Source organism: Erinaceus europaeus, chromosome 9 (genome assembly GCF_950295315.1).
Source record: "Erinaceus europaeus chromosome 9, mEriEur2.1, whole genome shotgun sequence".
NCBI lineage: Eukaryota > Metazoa > Chordata > Mammalia > Eulipotyphla > Erinaceidae > Erinaceus > Erinaceus europaeus.
This window is the reverse complement of record NC_080170.1, coordinates 33,246,573-33,266,208: the sequence shown is the minus strand read 5'-3', so window position 1 is coordinate 33,266,208 and position 19,636 is coordinate 33,246,573. Positions and strand designations below refer to the sequence as shown.

At 38.8% G+C, this 19,636-nt stretch overlaps 1 protein-coding gene across 1 annotated transcript in view; it reads left to right on the top strand.

Annotated features, from left to right (window-relative positions):
- LEKR1 (leucine, glutamate and lysine rich 1) overlaps positions 1 to 19,636 on the top strand; it is a 132,610-nt gene that overhangs the window by 31,843 nt on the left and 81,131 nt on the right. The window contains exon 4 of the mRNA XM_060197604.1: positions 17,232 to 17,351. Coding sequence (XP_060053587.1) covers positions 17,232 to 17,351 — 120 coding nt within the window. The remainder of the gene's footprint in view (positions 1 to 17,231; positions 17,352 to 19,636) is intronic.

Below are 19,636 nucleotides of genomic sequence, written 5' to 3'. Positions count from 1 at the left end.
GTTCCCCAGAATTTACATAGAATTTTCTGCTATTGAAGATGAGTGTTTATTTCTCTGTTGAGTTTTGTCACCTGTATATGTTTGCTCCTGGATTGTGTCATTGTCTGAAACTTGAGAAGGGCTGTGTCTCAGCTGCCTCCACCACCAGGCACTTGTGCAGTGTTCATACCTGAAAGCAGACAGGGAGTAGAGAAACAGAACAGTGGATAGTGGGGGTGCAGTGTGGTAAGAAAGCAGCGGAGGAGAAAATGCATATTTAAACATGGTTTTAGCTTTTAGTAATCAGACTTGAGAGGAAGGGAATAAAATGTCACTTTGTAATAATTGTTCATTTTTGTGTTATGTCAATAATTATGTAGATGAGCTTAAGAAATATTTTTAAAAGCTTTTTCCTCTTCAGGATCCTTTGTGTCCAAAAGATACATGTTGTACATGAGACAAAAGTAAAAGAAAATCATTTTATTTTCAAAGAGAACATTTTTCCCCACAACTTTCTGTATTTGTAATATAATAGTTTTTTTTTTAAATAAAAATGGGGAATGAGACTTCTGATTTAGAAATGTGCGCATGTATATTGTGGATTTCCCCCTATTGCCAGGTTTTAAAGCTCTAGGCCAACTTCTCCAGATAGAGATAGAGACAGAAACAGTGAGAAGGAAAGAGCATTGAAGCTTCGCCCCAGTGGGCTAGGGGCCAGGCATATGGCAAATCAGGTACCCCCCCAGGTGAGCCATTGCTCATATGCTTTGGATTCTTTTAAAGGTCTTTTGTGTGGGGTTTAGAATGGTAACTTTGAATTTTAATGAATTATCTTCAGGAGAATATTGGAATGATTGATGAATTCATTTTTCTTTATTGGTTTATTGCTTACCTTGGCGGTTGCTGTCAGAAAAGCAACCAAAAAACAAGAAATTATTTAAGTTTTAATTCTGTTGCTTATTTTATTCTGTTGGGAATTTTTAGAAGTTTAAATGAGGCATAATTATTAGGTAGAGGTGCTGGAACTAGGGCAATTCCCTGTTTTCCTCCCCCCCCCAGATGAAAAAAATTCATCAATAAGTATTCAGGATAGTTAATACATTCATTTATTCATGAATGACATCATCTTCTAACTTTCTACAGATGGTCTATCTTGCAGAAACATTTAAATATTCATCTAAAGTATTTTATGCCATCGTGTTTTCATTTTGACAAACCCAAGCAAGTTATTCTTTCCTTAAATGTGCAAATAAAACTGTAGTAACAGCAAATGTGACATAATCAAGGGACTATGTAATTCTATCCAGTATATGACCTCTGTTCACGTTGCTTTTTATTATGTATAACAAAATGCCTTCGTTGAATGTGATTGTATAAGTGATGGTCAAGAAGACAAAATGGGCTTGATCTTTCAGTGATAAGCTTTGTGTAGTTTCACATATATTGACTTTTCAACAATGCACACCTGAAATGTAATGGAATGTGATGTCACCAAAAGATAAAAAGTAAAAGTTACAGGGAAGGGACAAAAATGTAACAAAATATTGATCCATACTTTTGTTAAACAAACAAAGCACAGTTGCCAGACACATTAGTATAGTATGTGTGGTTTCTCTTAACAGCAGACTATATTTCAGATTCAGGCTTAGACAGGAAGCTGAATATTACCCAGCAAGAGAACCAACACTGAATTCACAACATAAGGTCATGATATAGGTCCCCACCCTTTTGTTAATAACTGTTGAAAAATAATTTTGTGATGTGAAATTAGTGGCTTTTATTCTACAAGTAAACCAGGGATTTGGTATGGTATAAAGGGAAAAATAAAAAGTGAAAGGCTTAACCATCTCTGCCAAGAATGTGTAGCAAGCTTGGGGGAGGGTGCTGATCTCAGGAAAGGGCTCACTAATTAAACATGTTATTGTCCCACTGCTCTTTTGCTTTTGCTTAAGTTGATTTTTTTCCCTTTCGCTAAGTGTTTTCTTTCATCCTGCCTTTGTTTTTTAAGTCGTGCCTTTAGAGAACAACTTTTTCTTGGAATGTTTGCCCCATTGTTGTTCTGTGTCTGACTTTGTCTCATGTTCTTGGGTCTTTCTTACAGGCACCACATTCCAAACACAAGCCTGTCTTTGCTTAACTTAATGAAAGAAATAATTAGAATAGGAGCTGAAAAGTGGGGCCTGTTATGTTATGGTTATGCCCTTGAAAATGTCAAATTAGCAAAGCCTATTTTATAGCTCATTCCTAAAAAAAAAAAAAAAAAAGTGTGTTGCCTTATCAATGAATACTCATAAACCTGTTCACTAATCTCATTTTCTTTAGTTATATATCCTATTCACTCATATCTTTATATGTAGAAGAATAGGTTATGATGATTTTTCTCCATTTTCTATTATCATTTAAAGGGGAAAAACTGTCTTTTGAAGTCAAACTCAAAATTGACAGTGAGTTAGAAGCCAGTCAGTTAAAGCCTGACTTTTACTCTGTAATCTTGGTCTGGTACTTTGTGACATTGTGGAAGGGAAAAAATCATACTACAAAGCTTTTCTAAGGCTCCTAGCATGAATTCTACTAAAATAGATTTCACACAATTAAAATGTATTTTATTGCAGTAGAAAACACACACACACACACACACACACATACACACATCATCATCATCATCATCATCATCATCATCATCATCACCATCACCACAGCCTCTGTACCTCTTTTCTGCTGTACTTTCCTCTGTTCTGCCCAAATCTAAAATCAGATGAAAGCAGTTTACTTTGGAAGCATATGAAGTGCCACCACATAGAAACACTGATATTTTTGTAGGACAGCTCATGTCAACTACCATTGTCCCTCCACCCACAGATTTATTTATTCATTTTATAAGAAATGGACCAAGGCACCACTCCAACATATGCAGTGCCAGAGATTGAACCCAGGACCTCATGCGTTAACTCCTGCATGCTACCTTCTGAGCTCTCTTTTTGACCATCTTGTTATTGTTATCAAAATTTTCTTAACTATGGGGAAATAGGGTTTTGAGAAATGTATTCAATAAATGCCAACATAAAAAGAAGTATGCCAAACTAAATCATTTATTTCAATACCAAAATGAAGAAAAATCTGAGAAGTTACAATATAATGACCCAAAACATGCTGTCTGACCTCACAATCCTTGTTTGCCAAGAGCAAGAGTATTTTTTAAATATTTATTTATTCCCTTTTTGTTGCTCTTGTTACAGTTTTATTGTTGTAGTTATTATTGTTGTTGTTACTAATGTCATTGTTGTTGGATAAGAGAGAGAGAAATGAAGAGAGGAGGGGAAGACACAAACGGGGAGAGAAAGACCTGCTTCACCACCTGAAGCGACTCCGTGAAGCTTGAACTGGGATCCTTATGCCAGTTTTTGCACCACGTGCGCTTAACCCACTGCGCTGCCGCCCGACTCCCCTGAGCAAGAATATTTTAAATTAGTAAAGATATAAGTCATAGACCATTAAAAAAAAACCAAACAAATGGTCAGCTTTAGTTCATCTTAAGTACAAATAATTTCCAAAGCCAGGGCAACAAAACATTGAATGTGACTTAATGCTTCATGAATTTGCTCTAATAAATCCCCAAACTTTCTGTTACAATGTTTAATTATTTCTAAATATGAATATTCATCTAAAGTATTTTAATTAATTAATTTTAATATTCTGACAGTACATGTTGAGTATTTTCCTGAAGCTTAGAAGCAGGTATTAGTAATATTCCCATTATAATTCATGTAAACAAACTTCAGCCCAGCCTTTTGTCCCAGCTCTCAGAAATTCCCTGTAGTCTATTTGAAAATCAATCATATTGTAATGTAGCATTCAATTGCCAGGCGGCTCTGAAGCTTCTCTGTGTTGTTAATTGAGGTCGACATGACCAGCCCACCCCAAAGTAATGCTCTAGTGGCATCACTTTGACAGTAATGGGGATGAGGACAGGGACATTTGTTTTCTAAAACTCAGCCTTCTTTTTAAGAAAGGGGACTGAAGTATTCATGGGAAACTAGAGTCACATCTTTGTGTTTGTTTACACAGTTATAGTCTAGGAGAATTCTAATTTTGAGAAACACAATATAAGATTAGTCAAGGGTGAGAAAAAGTATATACATTTGCCTTTGAGAATGCTAATATTCCATACTTCATACACCATTAATACCAGGGTCCAACCCTAACTCTTTCTAGTTTCTAAAAGTGGACACATGGAAGGAAAGGTTCACAGGTCTTTTTAACTGGAAGAGTGAAGAAAAGCTTAAAGGAATAGTGAGGGGGAAGCCTGTGGTGATTGTTTATGGCTTTCAGCATAAGACTGAGTATCATGAGTGTGAAGAGTCTAGTTATCACCTGAGGCTGTCAGCATAGGTGTGCTTGTTACCTCCCCAAATTCACCCTGGTATGACTTGAGTTCTTATTACAATTATACTTACTAACAGAGGCTGGGACTTGGAATTACACCCACCCATTGCTAAAACAGGTAGGTCAGCCGCATGCTTTACATAAGTGTGGTCTTCTCTCAACCACCCTGACACTCCAACACATCCACAAGGTTTGATGCGTCTGCGTAAGTGGTCAACAAGTTCAAGGCAAAGAGCTATTTATTAACTTGCCTCCAGCAAATAGGTTTCCCTCCCTCCCTTCCTTCCTTCCTTCCTTCCTTCCTTCCTTCCTTCCTTCCTTCCTTCCTTCCTTCCTGTCTTTTTCTTTTCTTTTCTTTTTGGCTTATTTTATTTTTATTATATTTGATAGTACAGAGAGAAATTAAAGGGAGAGAGAGACCTGCAGCACCACAACACTGCTCATAAAACTTGCCCCCTGCAGTGAAGACTGGGGGCTTGAACCTGGGTACTTGCATATGATAACATATACACTCAACCAGTTTTGCCATCACCCAGCACCCAAACAGAGATTTTTTATATTCATTTATTATTTCATTTATTTAGGCACATGACTAGTGTAAAGCCCAGGCCTTTGGGCTTTAATTTCTTGACTTTAAAAAAAATATTTATTTGATAGAGACAGCCAGAAATCGAGAGTGAGAGAGAGAGAAAGAGAGAGAGAGAGAGAGACCGACCCCAAGACCTACAACACTGCTTCACCACTTGCAAAGCTTTCCCTCTGCAGGTGGGGATTGGGGGCTTGAACCCAGGTCATTCTTAACTGTAACATATGCGCTTAACCAGGTGTGCCATCACCTGGTCCCCAAACTGAGAGATTTTTAACAGTATGGTCCATCAGTGACAGAAAAGCTGGATTGTAAAATTGTGGTCCCAGACTACACAGACAGTATTAAGTATTCAGTCATAGATGAGGTTACCGTTAGAACATAAGACTAGAGGAAATCTAGCAATAAACCAGTTTATTAAAGGCAGGTAAAAAAAAAGGCAACAAGAGTGAATTGGTTCAGAGAGTTGCACAGGGGCAGCTGAACTCAGACCTAAAGTCAAAATTGGCCCCAACAGCAGGGAAGAGAGGTGAGAAGGAGAAAGCAGAGTGCAGAAGGGGAAGTCACTGAGTGGGGGCCTCATCTAGCCTTCACTTCAGGGAGAACAAGTGTCACCATCCTAACAATTAGTTATTCATGCTCCCTCTCAGTTGCACTTTAGAGGGTCAAATTAAACTCTGAAGGAGCCGACACTGTGGGAAGGGAAGCTCTCAGCGACCTAAATATTTCTGGGCCCATGTCTCAGTGAAAGTCTCTTAAGTAATATCTGGTAGAATAGCTTTTCTAAAATGCAAATCTTTTTTTTTTTTTTTTTGCCTCCAGGATTATCACTGGGGCTCAGTGCCAGCTCTACAAATCCACTGCTCCTGGTGGCCATTTTTCCCCATGGTTGTTGCTGTTGTTGCTGCAGCTGTTGTTGGATAGAAATTGAGAGGTTGCTCAACAAATTGTTTGGCTTCATATGTTAACTCTCTTTTCAATCACCAGGTTCCAGATGCCACCAGGATGCTGGCTAGGCTTCCCTGGATTGAAGACCCCACCAATGTGTCCTGGAGCTCAGCTTCCCCAGAGACACACCTTACTAGGGAAAGAGAGAGGCAGACTGGGAGTATGGACCGACCAGTCAACGCCCATGTTCAGCGGGGAAGCAATTACAGAAGCCAGACCTTCTACCTTCTGCAACCCTCAACGACCCTGGGTCCATGCTCCCAGAGGGCTAGAGAATGGGAAAGCTATCATGGGGTGGGGGGGTTATGGGGATTGGGTGGTGGGAATTGTGTGGAGTTGTACCCCTCCTACCTTATGTTTTTGTTCATTAATCCTTTCTTAAATAAAAAATTAAAAAAAAAAAAAGAAATTGAGAGGTGAGGGTGAGATAGAGAAGGAGAGAGAAAGATAGAGACCTGCAGACCTTCTTCACAGCTGGTGAAGTGGCCCCCCTGCAGGTGGGGAGGAGGGACTCAAATCAGGTCCTTGTGCCTGTCCTGGCACTTCGCACTATGTGCACTTAACCTGGTGCACTACTGCCTGCCCCCCGAAAATGCAAATCTTCTTACTTTGATCCCTCCAGAAGCCCCATCACATTTCAGGGAAAGTGCAGATTCTTTAAGATGGCTCTCATCATCTGTCGTGAGCTTTGGTTTATGTCCTGCATGGTGTGAACCAACAATGCTTTAGACTTTACCCTCTTTTCTCATACTCTTGTGTTTTGACCCATACCCTTCTGGAATTTCTTGTTCTACCTTCCTCTGCTTTACATTGATGCTACCTCATCCATTCAGCTTCTCTGCTGAGTCCTCTTCTCACATAACACTCTATGCATGCCTGTTGGCACAGTATTTGGCTTGGGTGCTGCTTGACCGACCAAGCAGTCTTCCACATTGACTGAAGCTCTTTGATGAATGTCTAGCTGCATGGTTCAGATGACACTGAGTGTAGGGAAGGATTGTTCAGAACTTGCCCAGTTTGATGGCCTGTTTGAATTAGTTCAAGCTTGTTAATGATAGCTTCCTATGTGCACTGAAGGAGCCATCCTAAAACTTTCATAGGCCGCTCTTGTTTGGCTTCTGTTTCTCAGTAGAGGCCTTTGTGGATCTTGGAGCCTTATGAGTTTGGACTCTATAGGAGAAGCTCTGTAACTGATGGAATTCTAATTATGCCTTTGCTGTCAGGGTGGTTTTCCAGGTTTTATATTTTGGAGAATGGCAACACCTAAAGAAATAATACAGTTTTCTGTCTTTGAAACCTTGATGGAGACTCTCCTTGGCTATTGCTTTGATCCATGATTCTTGAAGTTCACACTGTGGGCTCTTTAGCAGATGTCTGAAGATGCTTCTAAAAAAGTCAATTGAAAATCCTTCAGTGACAACCAAGAGAAAACGAGACTCTACAGCCAGGAGTCCTCAAAGGTTTTCATGAAAAAGCACCTGTCAGGCATATCGCACTGTTGCATAGTCAGTGCCTCCTCACTTGTTGCTGCTATTGTGAAAACATTCACCTATTGACAGCTGTGTGAAAAGTTGCCATCAGTGGGATGGACATCAGCTGATCCTTCAAGGAAAGAACCTCTGCATTTATTTATTTATTTATTTACCACCAGGGTTATCACTGGGTCTTGGTGCCTGCACAACAGATACACTGCTCCCAGCAACCTTATTTCTATTCATTTATTGATTGATTGATTAAACAGCGAGAAACTGAGAGGGAAGGGGAAGATAGACGGAGAGAGAAAGAGAGACTCCTTTTTAAAAATTTACTTAAAAAAGGAGACATTAACAAAACCATAGGATAAGAGGGGTATAACTCCACACAATTCCCATCACCAGATCTCCGTATCCCACCCCCTGTGGGAGTATGGACCCAAGGTCATTGTGGGATGCAGAAGGTGGAAGGTCTGACTTCTGTAATTGCTTCCCCGCTGAACATGGGCATTGACTGTTTGATCCACACTCCCAGCCTGCCAGAGAAAGACTCCTTATAGCACTGCTTCACTGCTTGTGGAGCTTCCCATCTATATAGGTAGGGACCAGGGGCTTGAACCAAGATCCTTGCAGGTAGTAATGTGTGTGCTCAAGCTAGTGCACCCAGCCTCTAGGAGCTCCTGCCTTTAGAGAAGACAGTTACAGTTTCTCCTTGCTTCCAAACCATGGTACCTGGGTGGCTGACAGTATGTCTTCAGAATTTTCTTCTCGATTTCACCCCTCTCTTGTGTATACATTTATTATATAGATTACATAGATTGTATAGTGAGTATAGTATACGTCACATCAACCTTATATATTGTAGATGTATAGATATAGGATGTCTATGCAAGGAGACATAATAAATGCTTATATACACAAATATGTATGTAGGATGTATATTTTATTACACAAGGTAAAGATGGGATCTATATATCCTAAAGAATTTCTTGGTAAAAGGCAGCCACCCTTTACAATTTTCAGAGAAAAAAAAGGTGTTTTTAAGGGGAAAAAAATCTAGAAAAAAATGTTGAAAATGTTTTTCCATCACTTGGTTTGTAAATGATCGATAAAAGGACCTACAAACCAGCCATAGAGTTTTAGTAGTAGGTGGTGCTTAGGGGTGTAGTCCTCACCCCTTGATTTTTTAAAAGAAAAGTTAGAAGTCTAGATCTTTATGTAAAGTCACTCAAAGTTTAAATATTGACACTCACTTAAAACAACACTCTGCAAGTCAGATAAAACATATTCAGAAATTGGTGTATTGCACCAAAGTAAAAGACTGGGGTGAGTGGGAGGGAGAATACAGGTCCTGGAAAAGGGTGACAGAGGACCTAGTGGGGGGTTGTATTGTTATGTGGAAAACTGGAAAATGTTATGCATGTACAAAAATATTGTATTTACTGTCAAGTATAAAACATTAATTCCCCCATAAAGAAATTAAAAAAAAAAACCCAACATATTCAGGGCTGGATTGTGACTCCTCAATTAGACCAAGGTCAGACTGCACACAGTGGGGCCTGGTGGCATTCCTGGTAGCTCAGCTCTGGTTCTGGTCACCACAAAACCCTTCTACTGTTTTTTCCCTTTTGTTGCCCCTGTTTTTTTTTTTTTTTTATTGTAGTAGTTATTACTGTTGTCGGTTAGGACAGAGAGAAATGGAGAGAGGAGGGGAAGACAGAGAGGGGGAGAGAAAGACACCTGCAGACAACCGGGATCCTTACGCCCCCCGTCCTTGCGCTTTACACCACTTGAGCTTACTTAACCCGATGCACTACCGCCCGACTCCCGGTAATGCAGTTTTTTAAATCATCTAATAAGGTACAGTCTACTCGAATGCTTGTAAGGCCCACAGGAAATAGGTCAGTTCTGATTGGCTAGGAGCCTCCTCATGCCAGGTCTGGGTGAGCGGCTTTGTGGTGATCAGAAACAGAGCTGAGCTGCCAGGAAGACCACCAGGCCCACTGCGTGCAGTCTGACTTTGATCTAATTGGGAATAAATAAGTATTAAAAAAAAACGCATTACTTTTCCTAGCAGCGCTGCATTAATGCAATGGTTAGAGGAAGCGTTTAGAAAATATTTAATAAAATAATGATAGCAGAAAAAACTGACCAGAAATTTAGATTTCTTGATTACAAGAGTATTTTAACTATTACATTTTAGGTGATTTAATAATTTCCATTGTGATTTAATAATCCCCACTATTAAATCACAGAAATTATTTTGATATATATACATATACATATATATGTATTATTTGATAACTATTTCCTCAGTATTTGGATGTAAGTTGAATTTTGAATGAGTACTATTACTTTCTTTTCCCTCTCTGCTGTGAATGGTTAAAAAAATAAAAATAGGGAGTCGGGCTGTAGCGCAGCGGGTTAAGCGCAGGTGGCGCAAAGCACAAGGACCGGCATAAGAATCCCGGTACGAACCCCGGTTCCCCACCTGCAGGGGAGTTGCTTCACAGGCGGTGAAGCAGGTCTGCAGGTGTCTATCTTTCTCTCCTCCTGTCTGTCTTCCCCTCCTCTCTCCATTTCTCTCTGTCCTATCCAACAACGACAACAACAATAATAACTACAACAATAAAACAACAAGGGCAACAAAAGGGAATAAATAAATAAAATAAATATTAAAAAAAATGAAAAAAATAAAAAAATAAAAACAAAAAGCGTGTCCTGTCTTGTTGGGCACTTAAAAATGTCTCCACCATATTAGCAAAGTCCTGTGGGTGTGACGGGGTGGGGGGTTGACACAGTGGATAGAGCACAGGACTTGCTTGCTTGAGGCCCAAGTTCTGTTCTGGGTGTGCTTGAGTGGTACTTTTAATGTAACTCATTAAAACAAAAACAAACAAAAAACAACTCTGTTATTTGGAAGTAGCCATAGTAACTCACATTTTTCCTTTGACAGTTAATATATTTTGAGAAGAAAATAAAAATCTAACAAATTTTCTTTTCTTCCCTCATCCTCTTCTGTTCTTACCAGCCACCCCTACTTTCAAAGGCATTTGTAGTGTAATCAGATTTCTCTAGTCAGAGAAAGGGCGGCTGGCTCCCTCTCAGCTGCTTCTTCCTCGATATCTGTACCTTTTGTTCTGTACCTCTTGTCCTTCACACTCCCATCCCCAACCACCCGTCACTGGTCTATTTCCCCATCTTCAGTGAGAAATTACATTCAAGGGGAATTGAAGTGTTTGTATTTTCAAATCATCTTGTAAATGTTGCTGCTGTGTTGTACACTCATGTATTGGTATGTTAGTGACATTTCTGGTCCTGTGCTTTTGACTGTTGACATTCTTGAAGTTGTTGATAATAGAAAAGTTTGGTTTCTGACTCTGGGGTTTTATAAAGTATTTATGACTCCTTTCTTCAAATAAGAGTTCATTCGGCTTTGCCAACGCTTTCATGATTTATGCATGTATATACTTCCCCATTTTGTTTTTCTGAAATGTAATTTAATTCAGATAGTAGTTAGTTCCAAAGTTACAGAAACTACTGAATGCCAGTTTCTGAAACCCATTTCCCTAGAATACTTGAAGTATGCTTTCGTTTTGATTGGCTTCTTTCCCCTGGTATTTAGATGCTTTTGTTTATTAAATGTTAGTAAAATGTTATCCTGAAATCCCTCAGTGTGTTTCTTATCAGACTCTGAACTTGCCCACCTATCATCTGAGATTGGTGCAAAACCAGTTTAAGGAAAAACCAAAAATGGTTAAATCCCTAGAACTATAAGCTTACCAAAAAGAAAAAGAAAAAAGTATGTTTCAGGTTGTAGAATCCCCCGGGATGTGATCAGCTTTCTTGTATTTTTAAAAGGTGTTTGATTATAGATAGAGTGGAGGGAAGCTAAAAGAGGAATTTTAATCTGTGTTCATTTTGAATATTTTTGTGATGTGTAATATAGGTAGAAAGTCCAAATGAAAATACAGTAATTAAAAAGAGACTATAGTACCTTCCTTAAATTTGTTTTACAACTCTGTGGTTCTCACACAATCCATTATAGTCAAGTTGGCGAGGGAGAAAATGGGAACTAAAGGTAGGAAGTGTATTCCCGTAGTTGCTTTGGCAAGGAACACAAGTTCTCTCACTCCTAGTACAGAACTCTCCACTGGAACAGGCTGTAAGCTGCACTGTTCTTGGGAACGCCCTCTGACTAGACAGCAGCACGTCCTCACATTGCTAGCTTTACGTTCTGTGCAGAGATGTGACTGTTAAGGAAAACCATGTGCTTGCACAGAACGTACTGTATCTCACTACTTGGTGAATTGTTTCCTTCACAGAGTGGCATGATATATACAGGAAAAGTGAACCAGAGTTCCTTTCCAGGCACTTTAACCACCCCAGCTTGATTTGAACGAAGCAAAATAGACTCAGCATAGCCAGAACAATGTGCACCTATGTGACCTAACTTCTCAGGAAATGTCCTTAGAGGGGTTGAGATGCTATTTGTATGTAGCGTTCATTTGTGGAGTGTGTTAAAAGAAGTGTCCTTGGAAAATACTAGATTACACATTTAAAAAAATACAAAAAGGAAACTTTTCTAAAAATACAGGTTTTCAAGTTCTTTTCTGGGTGAATCTTATAGTTGGAGTGGACTTTTATTAAGATACTTAATACAACTTTCCTTTAAACTAGGGTAATATAATCTGTAAACTTAACTTTCCTCCTGCTACGTCTGGATTTTCTCCTGTTTACCAACCTTGAAGTGCTTATATACACATAATGACACTGTCTAGATGATTTTTAAATAACTTATTTCATAAGAAAAAGAGGGTCAGAGAAGCCAGAGCACCTCTCCTGTGAGTGTGGTGGTGGTGGGGGGTCATCCCTGACTTCCTACTTATGCAACTCCTACACTCTACCTGTTGGTTATATTTTTTTTAATTCTTATTTTATCTTTTTTTTTTTTTGCCTCCAGGGTTATCACTGGGGCTCAGTGCCAGCACTACAGATCCACTGCTCCTGGAGGCTAGTTTTCCCATTTTGTTGCCCTTGTTGTAGTTGTTATTATTGTTATAGATGTTGTTGTTGTTGGCTAGGACAGAGAGAAATCAAGAGAGGAGGGGGAGACAGAGAGTAGGAGAGAAAGATAGTCACCTGCAGACCTGCTTCACCACTTGCAAATCATTCACCCCTGCAGATGGGGAGCTGGGGGCTCAAACCGGGATCCTTATTGCTGGTCCTTGCACTTTGCACCATGTGCACTATGCTACCTGGCCTGCTTATCTTATCTTCTTTTCAAAATTTTTATTTGCATTTTTTAAAAGGTTTGTTTATTTATTTACCTATTAGGAGGGAGGGAGGGAGGAAGGGAGAGAGAGAGACAGAGAGAGAGAGAGAATGAGTCAAAGTATCACTTTGGCATATATGATGATGGGGATTGAATTTGAGGCCTCTTGCTTGAGAGTCTAAGGCTTTATCTACTACACCATCTCCCAGACCACATAATTTATCCTTTTATTCTATAAAACGTTGTTAAAATATACATGTATAAAGAATATGCACATGGCTAAACTGAATTTCCCAAAGTGAAAGTCTCATGTAGTCTGCGCCCAGGTGGTGATGCCTATCATTGACATCCCCAGCTCCTGCCTCACTGAAGGGAACTGTTACCTTGGCTCCTGACTCCCCAACGGAACTTGGTCTGTTTTGGGGAACTTTGGGGAAATGGAATCACATGGTGCAGATTTGTTCCTCAGGTTTCCTGCCCTCAGCATCACACTTGTGAGGATAGGGCTGTTTGTTCCTTCTTACTGCTCTCTAGTTTCCATGGCATGGATGTGCCACAGTGAAATCATCTGTACTATAGTGGGTAGACATTTGGGCTGATTCCAGTTTGGGGCTATTATAATTAGTGCCACCATGAATGTTCTTGTGTGTGTCATTTGATAAACCTGTGAGCATGCTTCTTTTTTTTTTTTTTTTGCCTTCAGGGTTATTGCTGGGGCTCAGTGCCTGTACCATGAATCCACTGCTCCTAGAGGCTATTCTTTTTCCCCTTTTGTTGCCCTGTGAGCATGTTTCTGTTGAGTTATGTACTGCGTGTAGAAATTCTGGGTTACAGATATATATCAGTTTTAGTAGGTCCTACTGTTTTACTGTAGTTGTGCTAGTTTGTATGCCCACAGGGAATATTTAGAAGCTCTTGCTGATGCGTAAATTACAAGTTCTGGTATTCTTTCTATGCTGGGACATAGAGATCTTCTTCATTCTTTTGACATTTAGGACCATTAAATTGTTTACTCCTCTAATACTGACCATAAAGGTTGTTTTCTTTTATTCTTGCTATTAAAGATAATGCATCAGGGAAAATAGCTTACCAGGTAGGGCATAGACCTTAACATACACCCAGCCCAGGTTTGAATCCTGGCACAGCATGGGAGTTCCACAGCATAAGTGGGGGAGGAGAGAGGCTCTGGGATTGTCTTTCTCTTTCTTTCTTTTTTTCTCTCTTTCTTTCTCTTTCTTTCTTTCTCTGTCTCTGAATTAAAAAAAATTACAAGTTGGGGTCAGATGGTGGCATACCTGGTTGAGTGCACACATTATAGTGCAAAGGACCCGGGTTCAAGCCCCCAGTCCCCACTTGCAGGGGGAAAGCTTTACACGTGGTGAAACAGTGCTGCAGGTATCTCTGTTTCCCCCTCCCTCTCTGTTTCCCTCTTCCCTCTCTATTTCTCTCTCTCTACCCAAAATAAATAAATAAATAAATAAATAAATAAAATTCTTTAAAAATTAGAAATTGATCTAGGAGTGTTGAGTGTGCACAAATGAGGCCCTGACACTGCCAAAAATAAATAGATAAATTAATGAGTTAAATGACTTTCAAAAATTTAAAATACACTCACCCCTTTACACCATAATTTATATTACACATTTGATATACAGTATAAGCTATTGATGGAATATATACTAGTGATTTTGGTTTCACTTTAAAAAAAATAATAATTTTAGACTTAGAAAAAGTTGCTAAAATAATAGAGTTCCCATTGTATCAAGAGCTTCTTCTATGTGACTACTTTACTTTAACTATGCTATATAGTATAGAGAACTAAGAAATTAACATTTTGAGCTTCTTCCAACTTTCTGCCAACAATTTCTGTTTTGTGCTTACTTTAAGGTTTCCCTGCCCGAACACTAAACGAACAGGTGTGTTAGAATGGTGTGAGAAGCCAAGATTGGGACATTGGGTGCTACACTGGGGTAGTTTTGCTTCTGTGCATTCATTGTTTTTTTTTTTTTTCTTCTTTTTACCATACCATTCATTGTTTTACCTACCGTAACATTCAGACTACCCTGTTTTAAAATTTTTTTCATTTTAAATTTAATTTATTTATTTTGGATAGAGATGGAAAGAATTTCAGGAAGAAGGAGAATGGGAGAGAAAGAGACCCCGTCTGCAGCACTGCTTCACCACTTGTGAAGTTTCCTACCTGCAGATGGGGTCTGGTGGTTTGAACCAGGGTCCTTGAGCATGGTAACATGTGTGCTCTATCACATGCCCCACCTCCTGGGTCTCCCTCCCCCTCTCCCCCACCCCCTTGCCTTTTTTTTTTTTTTAACCAGAGCACTGCTCAGTTCTAGCATATGGTGGTGCTAGTGATTTCAGTCTAGGACTTTAGAGCCTCAGACATGGAAGCCTTTTTAATTTTTAAATTTTAAACTCAGTCTTTAAAGAAATTGTTTTATTTGTTTGATAGGGACAGAAAGAAGCTGAGAGGGAAGGGAGAGAGAAGGAAAGAGAGACACACACACACATCTGCAGCCCTGCTCCACCACTTGCAAAGCTGTTCCCCAGCAGGTGTGTCGGGTTGCATCGCAGGGGAGAGAGAAGAGACCAGGAACTCGTGGCAGCAGAACGCAAATCTTTATTCATGCGGACATCCCAGAATTTGGTGTGAGCACAGCGGTTCAGGCCACATGGAGCTAGCAAAATGGCTACCTCCCACTATGCCCACCAGCCCTTCTCCTAGCGGAAGAGAAAAGAGCAAAGAGAGTGAAAGCAGAAGCAGGAGAGGCATTTATGGGAGAATTCCAGAAGTGGCAAGTCAGGACGGGATTGGCTAGGAAAGGGGGTGCAGAGAGGCAAAAGGCATGTTGGGAAGGTGCAGCGTCCTTAACAACTGTTGCAATGGTTTTAACTGAATTAGCAATACCCTGAGGGGATAGTGTGGTGGTGGGGATCTTTCAGACAAAACAATGATTATGTAAGCAGAGCAGGGGGGCTGGCTTTAAGGCCCAACACAGGTGGGGACTGGGGGCTTGAACCCAGGTCCTTGTGCACTATAACATGTGTGCTCAACTAAGTTCTTCACTATCAGACCCCATAAAAGTCTTTTTGTATAACTGTTATGCAGTCTACCCAGCTCCCACATTTTTTAAAATAATGCATTTAACTTTATTCTGAGTTTTCATCTTATACTGTTTCTATTATTATTTATCTTCTAGGTAGTTTATAATTTTTACTTTTAGAGTCCGGGCAGTGTTGTACCCAGTTAAGCACACACAGTGCAAAGTGTTAGGACCCAAGCAAGGATCTGGGTTCAAGCTCTCTGCTCCCCACCTGCAGGGGGAACACTTTACAAGGAGCAAAGCAGATCTGCAAGTGTCTTTCTGTCTCCCCCACTATCTACCCCTCCTCTCTCGATTTCTCTTCATCTTATCCAATAACATGGAAAATGGCTGCCAGGATCAGTGGATTCATAGTGCTGGCACCAATCCCCAACGATAACCCTAGAGGCAATAATTAATTAATTAATTAATTAATTAATTAATTAATTATAGATTTATTTCCTTTTTAGCCTAAGGTTTATTAGATGCACGTTTATGTTTCCATATCTGCAGATTTTTAACTGTCATTTTTTGTTATGTTTTTATGCAATTTTATTGTGGACAATGAATGTGAGTATGCTTTTTAAAAAAAGAATAGATTAAAATTTCAATTGTAGCTGATTATCTGGTCAATTTTTGTGATTATACTGTGTGTTTAGAAAAATGTTTATTGGATGTAATTCCAAATATATGCACCCACCAAGCTTGTTAATTATGTTATTCAAATTCTCAATATTTTTTACCTGTTTTTCATGTCATTCTGACCTCTCCATTTCTGTAAAAAATGTGTAAACATTCTCCATTATGATTTTTAGTTTGTTCTCATTTGAGTTATAACACATTTTTCTTTATATATTTTGAATCTTGCTTTGAATATATAAAAGTTTGTAATAACTTTTTTTTTCTTTGTAGAATAATAAGCCTTTTAAAAATCAGAGTGAGTCTTTATTCCACTTAATGCTCTTGCTTTAATATCAATGTACATCTTTTTCCATTTCTCAAAAACTCTGTTTCATATATATTTTCCTCATCTTTTCTCCTACTTCTATCAATTTTCAAAAATGTAACTTTTGAAAACAATATTTGACTGATTTTTTTCTCTCTTATGATGCTAACAAAAGTGCCAAGGTACAGAGTGGGACAGAAAGTACAAAATTCATTTAAAATATTTAAAAGAGGCCTTCAGAAACTCTCTCCCACCCTGCCTTCCCCAAGACACATGTTACATTCCCCACACTCTGCAGATGGTGTTTATGTCCTCTCTGGTCTCAACAGAGTGTTATGAAACAGAGAGATTATGTGAAAGTTGACTTATAGAACAATGACACTTCTTTGTCACCTCCTAAGTCCCTCTTAAAATAGAATCCTTCATTTAACATTTATTACACACACACACACACACACACACACACGTATTTAAGTTCTGATTTGTAAAAGGACTCATGAGAGAAACATTTAACCTTATAATGAATGTTGTTTGTGTTTTTCAGAATTCATGATGCAAACATGCAATTAAAAAATCAACAACATGAATTTCAGACAATTCAGAAAGAATTGGGGTACCTGAAAGAAGAGTTAGAAATTAAGTGTAGACAATCACAAATATACAGGTAAGGTCATTTTTAAAGATTTGAAGTTATTAAGATCAAAGAGTCCATGTAATACTGTACAGACATTCAGACATTTTGTAATCCAGCTCATATATATGATGTGGTGGAACAAGTGGAAATAACTTCACTTTATTATTACCTCAGCTAAATGGTTTTTCTAATAAAATTTAAATTATTCAATCATCTTTTTCTTTCCTTTTTCTTTTTTTAGTGTGATTTAGAATGAAAGCAGAAGTAACTTTTCTTCTTGATTCCTATTTCTTAGTGTATTTCAGATTAAGAACATGGTGGAACATTAATTTTTCAGTGTTTGACACTGACCTAAATGCAATAGAAATGGAAAAAAGAAGTCACTGTAGGCTCTAGTTTTCATTTTGTTTTATTTTACCAACGGGCTTATCCCTGGGGCTCACTGCCTGTACAGTTCAACCGCTCCCAGGGGGATTTTCTAAATGATAATAATAGGTCTCCTATATTTTTTAAATATCCCAATTTGAATGGTGTTTGTTGTGCTTTTATGTAATGTTTGGAGGAGTTATAATCCCTAAACATAAAACCTAATGTTTTAAAGAAACCAAGAAGTATAGTTTCTTTTCTAAAGATCGACTTAGATATATTGGAACTGTCAGAACAGCCAGAACAAGTCCTTTTTGAATCGAATATTTTCAGTTCTTAGGACATGAAATGAGCTCACTAACTATAGACATAGGTCCAGGGTAGCTAAAATTTTATGCTGGTTAAGTCAATGTTTTAAATGGTAGATTCTCCCCCTCCCCTTCAATTTATTCATTACCAGAACTATTGTTCTGTTAAAAAAAAAATTCCCAGGCTAGCCACCATTTTTTGTGTTCTGTCTGATGATTATCTACTGGTCACCTAGATGGCCTTTGTAAATGTCTTACAGGTGACTGCTGCCTAATGAATCAATGATAATTTAAGGGTGTTGGGCAGAAAGTGGGAGGGACACCCCATAGAGATTACCTAACACACTAGGATCTAGTTTCAAGCCCTTGGTCCCCACTTACAGGGTGGGTTGGTGCAGGGTGGGTTGGTGCAGGGGGGAAGGCTTACAAAAAGTAGGGTAGCACTGCAGATGTCTCTCTCTAAAAAAAAAAAAGGCTGCCAAGAATGGTGGAGTTATGGAGGCACTGAACCCTAGTAATAACCATGATGACAATTAAAAAGAAAAAAAAGGAGAAAAGACAATGATACTTAAAATAATAAATAATAAAATAATAAATGCTTACAAATTACCAGGACTGAGTAGTGGTGTACCTGGTTGAGTGCACATGTTACAAAGCATAAGGACCCAGGTTCAAGCCCCTGGTCCCCATCTGCAAGGAGGAAAGCTTTGCAAGCGGTGAAGCAGTACTGCAGGTGTCTGTCTGTCTCTCTTCCTCTCTATCACCACTTCCCTCTTGATTTCTAGCTATCTATATCCAATAAATAAATAAAGGTAGTTTTAAAAAGTTAGAAAAAAAAGTTTAACAAAAATTGGAGCCAAGCAGTGGTACACCTGGTTAAGCACTCACATTACACTGTGCCAGGACCCAGGTTCAAGCCCCTGGTCCCCAGCTGCAGAGGGAAAGCTTCACAAGTGGTGAAGCAGGGCAGCAGGTGTCTCTCTGTCTCTCTCCCTTGCTATCTACCCCTCCTCTCACAATTTCTCTCTGCCTCTATCCAATAATATATAAAAATATTTAAAAAATCACTATATAAAGGTAAGTGAGAAAAAAATCTGAACATATAGAAGTCTTAAGATGTAAATATGTTAATAGCAGATAAAATAAAATAAAATCATCAGAAAAAAGAAGAAATTGGTAATTCACTTTATAAAACCTGTAAAGTATATACTAAAAATCAGTATGGAATGTAGACATGCTTCATATAAAGCTGTGTGTAAATCTAATATTTCAAGTCAATTTTTATTTTAAATATTTTAATGGTTTTTACTTTTGAAGAATTTCTAGTGTCTTTCATAATTTACTTAAAATAAAAATTATTGGGCAGGGGTAGATAGCATAATGGTTATGCAAAGAAACTCTCATACCTGAGGCTCCAAAGCCCCAGGTTCAGTCCCTTGCACCACCATAAGCCAGAGCTGAGCAGTGCTCTGGTAAAATAAAATAAAATAAATAAATAAATAAATAAATATTTTTTAAAAATTACTTATCTGGGGCCAGGTGGTGGCACACCTGGTTGAGCGCATGTTACAAAGCTCAGGGACCTGGGTTCTTGAAGCCACCAGTCCATCTGTAGGGGGAAAGCTTTGCAAGTGGTGAAGC